The 8,883-nt window shown below is 42.7% G+C and overlaps 1 protein-coding gene across 9 annotated transcripts in view; it reads right to left on the bottom strand.

The window, feature by feature from the left end:
- The window catches only part of LOC106605316 (myocyte-specific enhancer factor 2D homolog), a 72,647-nt gene extending 67,746 nt beyond the window's left edge, over positions 1 to 4,901 (bottom strand). For 5 of the 9 annotated variants that reach the window (XM_045718439.1, XM_045718438.1, XM_045718443.1 and 2 more), the window contains exon 1: positions 4,664 to 4,901. Coding sequence is in view for 1 of the 9 variants with exons in the window: in XM_045718440.1 (XP_045574396.1) it covers positions 4,664 to 4,684 (21 nt within the window). In the remaining 8 variants the exon portion in view is untranslated. The remainder of the gene's footprint in view (positions 1 to 4,663) is intronic. The other 4 variants (XM_045718445.1, XM_045718444.1, XM_045718437.1 and 1 more) reach the window with 2 other exon arrangements.
- Between the last annotated feature and the right edge of the window lie 3,982 nt (positions 4,902 to 8,883).

An 8,883-nucleotide genomic window follows, 5' to 3' on the forward strand; every position in this document is an offset into this window, starting at 1 on the left:
TTCAAGGCACCAGCAAAGATGATATTGACTGGAAGAGACGTGAGGCGAGGGACACGAAATGAAAGAATCAAGTTTTCGGAGAAAATCAGGTTTGCATATTATCACAAACAAGGTACTAGGTAAGTGAATTTATGTTAGCTTCAACTGTAAGCTAGCAAGGAAAGTTAGCCTACAAATCTGGAAGATGCCGGTATCATCTTCTTGCATTGTAAAGTGCTCTAGCCTGTAATGGACATTGTTTGGCAACCAGTAATGAACAGTTTCAACATTTCTACATGACGTGTTGCATTATTGAAGTGTGTTAACTTCTGTGCAGCACGAGTGGTGATGCAGCCCAGACTACAAGTTAGAACAGTGGTTCCTCCGGACAGGCTAAAGCTAGCAATGAGTAAGTGGAGCATGCATGGTGCTCTCGTGCTATAAGGGGACATCGACTGCGCTGATAGACTTAATCCTCTCTCAATCAGTAGACAACGTGAAACACGTTTGACAGAAGAAACGAAAGTAACAAAAAGTCTAGTACCGAACCGTTTTTCATGTTCTATTACCACTGATCGGTAGAGAATCTCATTATCACCATCAACCTGTTCCATTCCATGGTCCAAACCACTCATCCCTAAGCGGGCACTTCACATCTTTACTTCTTCCACAGTATCCCCTCCACTGGCCCCCTCTTTCCTTCAGGGACCCTAGGGCCTAGTTGACCTCCCGGTCATCTGGACTGGAGCCCTCTCTCCTCTGTGCATCTCTGCACATTACCTTAATTGATGTTTAACCCCTGAATCAGCTGCTGATGGCTCTATTATTTATTTTTTAAATGTAAACTTATTTAACTAGGCAAGTCAGTTAAGAACAAATTCTTATTTACAATGACGGCCTAACGGGGAACAGTGGGCTAACTGCGTTGTTCAGGGTCAGAACGACAGATTTTTACCTTGTCAGCTCGGTGATTCGATGCAGAAACCTTTCGGTTACTGGGCCATCACTCTACATGAGGTCAGCAATTAAGAGCTTTCTGGAGGAGAGATTAGTCCTGGGTTAGTAAAGAGTTTTCTGCCCTATAGCCAAGGAGAAGCAGAGCTCACTGGGCTTTAATCCTTGCAGGGGACGGTTGGGAGACAAAGGTTGCCAAGACTGCTTCCCACATTACACCTCTGTAGATCTTTGCCCTGTGCAGAGGTCCTCTGGCTGCAATTTCAGGATGAAGCATTGAGGGGAGGCCATTTTGAAATGACATGGAAAGAAAGGGGATGGAGAGGCAAAGCTTGCCAGTATACTTCTCACTTTAAGCACCTTTGGCTTGTGGCTCCATTAAGCGAAGAGAGAGGGTGACATTTCTTTCCCTTACAGTGTGCTGGGGTAAAGTGAGGCCCTGTGATGATTGAATCACAGCCATAATGGCAGAAGGCAGGACCCTGCTGTGCAGCGGAGTTCTTCCTGCTCTCAACACTCAGCGTGGGAAAAGCAGTGGGCAAAGCTGCCTTGGAATAAAAGAACACAAAAAAAGAGGCAATGAAACAAACATGGCGAGAACACACACTCAGTACTTTATACTTGATATAACTAAAATGCTCTCATTCTTTCCAAAGCTGTTGGTTTGTTACAGGTGGAACAATTGGGTTCTTCGGCATTACAATAAGCAGAGGCTATACTTATCTGACCTATACTTATCGGACCTGACTGAAGTGAAGGTAAGACATCTTCCTTCGCAATAGAGCGAGATAACATGAGGCCAGCTGTAAGCCAGTGCATGGGAGGTCAGACAGATATTTACCTTGAACTGTCCAGTCATTATTTTAGCCTAGGGTTAGGCAGTGATTAAATCACATTAATATTTGTGTCAGGCAAGGGGTGGCCAGTACACCATTGATTGTCCCAGAGATTAGTGCTTAATTGAAATTACACTGTAATTGGAGGAGAGAAGGCCTTGACCAATAGAATGTTCTGGGCAGCAGGCATCTTAAGGATTTAGGGCTATGCTGATCACTCATTCTTTAGTCTAATCCATAGATTGCTAGACCCCCACTTCTATCCCTTCTCATGTATCCTTACTCTCTCTGTCATTCCCTCCCTCCCAATAGATGCTCACGCCAAAACAAATATTTTACATTCACACATGTACCACACATAAAAATACAGTAATTGTATGGGCACATACTCAAACACTTACATGAAAACATTCAGCTATTATTCCATACAGACTGCCACATGTGAGATGTCTGAAGAGCACAATAGCTGACCATCTGTGTTTGCAGTTAAGCAGGTCACTGCAGCATGAGAGGATGATTGTTATTCCTTGGAGACTGATTTAACAAGAGGAATCTTATTTTTTTGACTGGAGCCACCATGTGGCATGGCTATTCTGAGGGCGCCATAAAAACATTATGTTTTCACTTGAGTAATTACAGAGTTATTACATAGGTATAAGACCAACTTAATGTAAAGTGTTACCCATTTGCCTTTAATATAACTTAAGTTACATTTTTGAGTTGCCCATTATTAAATAAGAGAGAAGGAGGAGCGGCAGCTAGCCTAGTGGTTAGAGCGTTGGGCCAGTAACCGAAAGGTTGCTAGATTGAATCCCCAAGCTGACAAGGTAAAAATCTGTCGTTCTGTCCCTGAACAAGGCAGTTTGCTCTCTGTTCCTAGGCCGTCAATGTAAATAAAGATTTGTTCTTAACTGACTTACCTAGTTAAATAAAAGGTTAAATAAAAAAAATTGTAAGAGACTTGTCTGGCAGAGGCTAGTAGGATGCGGTCACGCTTCTCAGGCACAAAAAAGGCTTTTACTTTGCTGAGCCTAAAAGTTATTTGTCGCTTTTAGGCTCAGCAAAGTAAAAGTCTACTTACACTCAATCTGCCAATTTAGGCCGTGTGTGTGTGTGTGTGTGTGTGTGTGTGTGTGTGTGTGTGTGTTGAGAAATAAAGAGGGTGCAAATCATCCAATCCAATTGCAATGCCTAAACACTTTAAACTATTTCATGACATCCAACCGTGTCCTGTGGCACATGCGGGAATGATGGCGGGAGCCTCTAATGATGTCAAAATTGAGGCCAGCACAGGAGACTCATGAGGGCCAGTGTCTTCCAGAGAGATGAGAATAGATAAGGTAGGGGGAGGGGTGTAAAGCTCCCATTAGCTCTGACATCTTGACAATGTCAGAGACAGCAGAGTTATTTTGTATTGGTTGGAATACCCAGTCCATGGCACTGGTCCTGACCCATACTGTCTTAACGATGAAAACAGATTAGCCTTTATCTTTTTATCAGGGTGAAAAGTGTAATTTGTTCCCTGTCTTACCTGTAAGTACTCCTCAGCGGCAAACACAGGGGCATGTCATTACGGGGACAGCTCATTGTCCTGTAATCTCCTACTCGGTCTCTGACTGCTCTGAGGCTTGCCAGGGCTGGTGAGAACCTCTATCTGGACTGTGTCCCTGAGGACCCTGTCTCTGACATGTGACACCCTGACTGGAATCACAACGTGCACTATACCTACATGCATAGCTGAAACACTCATCAGTTTATGCCCCTCATTTATGGGGGGAGGGGAAAAACATTAATACATTTAATCCCACAAGTGAGACACTAAACTGTTACATATTAAGGTTTAGGCAGAGCATTAATTAAAATAACTAGACTTCCTATTTTACTGTAAAAACAACATGCAAGGGTAATGGAAAAACTGACAGAATATAATTTATCCCTCAAAGAATATTGGGAAAGAATTCCTATTACAACACACTAATTACACTGAAGATTTAGTCTACACATGCTATCTCCAACACTTTCACAGGCAAAATGGATTCCGGATTTTAGGAGTAATCAATAGTTTGTTGACACTTTTCCCTTGAGGAAACAGCAATTACACCACAGGCAACCATTTTTGCGCCGTCAAATTGTTATACAGTCAGGTCAAGTGTTTTGGCAATGTTTACCATTTGATAGATGCAAAACATTAACGTTGGCTTACATGCGCATTCCGTTGACACCAAAGGTTCCTTAAATTACTTTTTTTCTGACACCTTGATGCTCTCTTGGCGCTATGCTATGCTGTAACTCTCTTGCCGATGGAGAAAGAGACCATCAAATTGCGTGTCTGCCATGAAGGAACAACCAACCATAGCATCTTAACAGGAATAAAGTGTTCAGTAAACTATTCATTCTACTCACTTAAGTTAAATCAATTCAAAGAATTGAAGAGTAATCGTGTCAAAACATCGGTGGCACTTTTCATAAATCGTTCTGACAGCTCCTGGTGAACGGTCACCACGGCTGTTGCGCTCATGAAGGAAGAGAATCCCTACATCAATACAGTCACCAATTATTAGCGTTTATTAACTGTGCTAGTATCATACCATTGAGGTGACATAAAGTAATCCCTAGTTTGCAAGAAATACAAAGCAGCAAGCAAACTCTCCATCATGTAGTCTACCCTTGACACTCAAAATAAAGCACGAGACAGCGCGCGACCACCACACCAAATTATGGTTGCTTGGAGTTGCCCTCAGTTCAATGACATCAGAAAGTGGCCATTCGAAAGCAACATGTTGTTAAATGTAAGTTATTCAAACTAAACAGATGCCTAATGTTACTGACCAAACATATTCACTAGCAGGTAGCTAACCTGGGTAACGTTAGCGAGCTTGTGAAGAGTGACTTACCCTGTAGAACTGTATCCACATCTGTCTGGTAAAACCGGAGATTCAAAAATATATGACTATGTATTTAAAATGTTGATTGAGGAATAAAGATTATGTTAACAGGCTGTCTGTCGACGTCAGTATAAATTTAAAAAATCGTTCCTCTTGATGAACAAGGTAACTATTTAGTTCTGTCAAACGATACAATGTAGCTGCTGCTGCCCAATCTATCTTGATTGGCACTGCTTCATGATTGACACTAGCCGGACCAATAGGCAAGAGATATTCGTGTTGTTTAACCAATCACTGGAGAAGTCAGAGGATTCGACTCGTCAACGTGAAGTTAGTCGAAGGTGATCCGTGAAGTAGGAAGGACTAATGGTGAGATCATGTGTGAGTGTATCCCTCCGCCTCTTCTATTTTACTGTACGTGGGAATCTCTATTTGAATCATGATATCCATTGTCAATATTGTCTTACTTCTCGAATTTACGCACAGCGTTTGAAGTAATGCAGTGTGCCATTTCAATTGTGATGCCAGTGATTTCTTATGTGTTGGCCTTGTAGCGTAATAGCAACATAAACATTCTATTTCCTCTTCTACGGCTATTGAATGTGGCCAATCATCTGACCTTATACGTGTGCGTTTTCCCTCAATAAATGTCTCTTGCATTCGGTCTTATTATTTGGCTATATATGCTGTTGGACAAAAGTGCATCCATAAGCTCCATAAAGTAGCATATAGGTACAGCATAACCTACGGAAAGTAGCATACAAATCCTGTACAATGGGTATCACCTAATGAGGTAAAATTGGAAACTTCGATTTCTGCAGACTTGAAGGGTAGGGTACGCAATGAGCGAAACGCAGAGCAGCGTTTCATGGCTGCGGAAGAAAATGGTGTTTACAGTGAGGAAAGGGGTGATGCTGGTCTGCATAGAAATGGAAATGTACGCATGTAGTGTGAAGCGCATGACACGCTTGAATGTTCATTTGCTCATAATCATCTGTAAAGTTTTAAGGCTACTTCACCAGTATAAACACGTAATGTTATTTATTCCAGACTAATGAAAATATGCATACAGTATTCATATCTTATTTAGTTTCATATTACAGTCTGTCGCACGTAGCCTACGTCACCACTTCGTCGGTATGAAGCAAATTGTCAGGGCTGTCAAATCTAAAGTTACAGGACATGGTATCACAGAAATATTCAATGATATTGTATCTGAAAGTAGCCTACGGTTTATTAATGATGTCAGTATCTCCATTTTTGAAACAAATGTGTCCATTTATTATTAGACAGGCTGATGACAGATTTAAAAGCATTTCGCTACAACCGCAGTACCATCTGCTAAACACGTGTATGTGACCAATACAATTTCATTTGATTTGATGACACAAAAAAATGAATAAAACGTTTAATGGGCCTACTTTAATCTTTTCCCACATTTTGCATTTTATCGAACTGCAGATGAGGTTCCTCTTATTTAGATCAAATGTGCCTTTGTTTGCCTGTTGTAATATTTCCAGTCACTTTTGGGGGCTCTCCTTAACTTCCCATTTCTCTCTTTCTCGATCTCTCTCTCACACACACACAAACACCATTAATGTGTCGTATTTCATTCTATGCTGCCACAGTCGATGCAGAGCAAAATATGGAAACACCCAGCCAGGGAAGCTCTGCAAATGGACCATTTACTTGCCTGACACTTTAATCAGTGTATCCATAAATGTACATTGGACTTTTTGTGATCCATCGACTAACAGACAGATAATCAGAAAGAGAGATCATTGGGGGGTAATCAAGCAACAGAAGTAGTAGTGGGGAGGAGTAGGCTGTAGGTAGAGAGATTACACTGTATTTTATGCTTTATGTAAGGAGCTTACATAGTGGGGTTTTGCAGAGGAGAATTAATGCAAACAGATGGGCACCCTGTTGGCCTCTCTCACGCCGGCCTTTTCCTAGAGTTGGACAGCATAGCCTTCAACCAGTTGGACTTGGAGCCATGGAGATACCATGGGAAATAAAAACAAACTATTCACACTGGTGGGAATAAGTCCCCAGAGACATCTCCTTCAAAGTTGATCGGGCTCTAGATTGTGCCTGTGGAATGTTGTCCTACTCCTCTTCAATGGTTGTGCGAAGTTGTTGGATATTGGCGGGAACTGGAACGCGCTGTCGTACACGTCGATTCAGAGCATCCCAAACATACTCAATGGGTGACATGTCTGGTGAGTATACAGGCCATAGAAGAATTGGGACATGTTCAGCTTCCAGGAATTGTGTACAGATCCTTGTGACATGGGGCCGTGTATTATTAAGCTGAAACATGAGGTGATGGCGGTGGATGAATGGCACGGCAATGGGCCTCAAGACCTGGTCACAGTATCTCTGTGCATTCAAAATGCCATCGATAAAAGGCAATTGTGTTCGCTGTCCTTAGTTTATACCTGCCTATACCATAACCCCACCGCCACCATGAGGCACTCTGTTCAGAACGTTGACATCAGCAAACCGCTTGCCCACATGACGCCATACACGCTGTCTGCCATCTTCCCAGTACAGTTGAAACCGGGATTCATCCATGAAGAGCACACTTCTCCAGCGTGCCAGTGGCCATGGAATGTAAGCATTTGCCCACTGAAGTCGGTTACGAAGCCAAACTGCAGTCAGGTCAATACCCTGGTGAGGACGACGAGCACGCAGATGAGCTTCCCTGAGATGGTTTCTGACAGTTTGTGCAGAAATTCTTCGGTTGTGCAAATCCACAGTTTCAGCAGCTGTCTGGGTGGCTGGTCTCTGACGATCCCACAGGTGAAGAAGCCGGGTGTGGAGGTCCTGGGCTGGCATGGTTACACGTGGTCTCCGGTTGTGAGGCCGGTTGGATGTACTACCAAATTCTCTAAAACGATGTTGGAGGCAGTTTATGGTAGATAAATTAACATTAAATTCTCTGGCAACAGCTCTGGTGGACATTCCTGCATTCGGCAGCACGCTCGCTCAAAACTTGAGACATCTGTGGCATTGTGTTGTGTGACAGAACTGCACATTTTAGAGTGGCCTTTTATTGTCTCCAGCATAAGGTGCACCTGTGTAATGATCATGCTGTATAATCAGGTTCTTGATATGCCACACCTGTCAGGTGAATGGATTATCTTGGCAAAGGAGAAATGCTCATCACTAACAGGGATGTACACTTATTTGTGCAAACAGTTTGAGATAAATAAGCTTTTTGTGCATATGGAACATGAAACATGGCACCAACACTTTACATGTTGCATTTATATTTTTGTTCAGTATACATTATTATTTTGGTAAGGGGTTCACTTGCAATTAGAAAACTTTGTTTATTCTGAAACAGTCATCAAGAGCTATGTAATGTTATGGAAGATCAGGTAAGTGTCCAAGCACATTCCACACAATAGTTACTTCTCACGAATAAGCAATGTTTTCAAAAGTCACCATAATATTAGTTGTGTAGGCAATATGCAGACAGCACTTATGTGGAGGATCCTGATTGTGGGGACACATATATGATCATATTGTTGCATAAGGTTAATGTTTTTAGTTGAAAGAAAAAGGGTTCCACAATGACATTATGAGTGTCTCTGTCTCAGTTGATTTGGCGTTCAAGCTAAATGCAGTGTCCCTGGTGACCTAGCTGCCTCTCTCACCCCAGACTTCCGCAGGCTAGAGACCCTTCATCCCATCCAAACAAACACATTAGCAACAAGAGGCTTTGAGGAGGGAAGCAGGCTGCTATAGTGATGTAACCCGATTGCTCTTTATCAGGGCTCTTGTGTCCAGCGGACCAGAATCAGTACCAATCAGAGTGTGTGTGTGTGTGTGTGTGGGGCCCATATTTATTTTTTTGACATAGGCTACAGCTAAATCTTCTCAATAGATGTTGTGGGAAATTGATTTATCTTGATATTGGACCACTTTTGAGGTCAGACAATATCTGACATACTTGTAAATATTGTTTTTCACTGCCTCACCCTTGCGCTCTCCTCTCGCTCCCTCTTCATAAGCCAATCTTTCCTTTCTTTTTCACTTCTATTCCTCTCTCCCTCTCTTTCTCTCTGTGTGGAGAGTGTGTTAGTCCACGTGAAAGGTGTGTGGGTGCAGCTCCCTCTCTCTGCAGTGACCCGCTGCTCCGCCGCACTTGGTTTCCAAAGCATCCTGTCGGGCTGCCAAGCAACATTCAGTGTCCATGGCAACGGAGCCAACAAACCCTC

Source organism: Salmo salar, chromosome ssa05, assembly GCF_905237065.1.
Source record: "Salmo salar chromosome ssa05, Ssal_v3.1, whole genome shotgun sequence".
In the NCBI taxonomy this organism is placed as follows: Eukaryota; Metazoa; Chordata; class Actinopteri; order Salmoniformes; family Salmonidae; genus Salmo; species Salmo salar.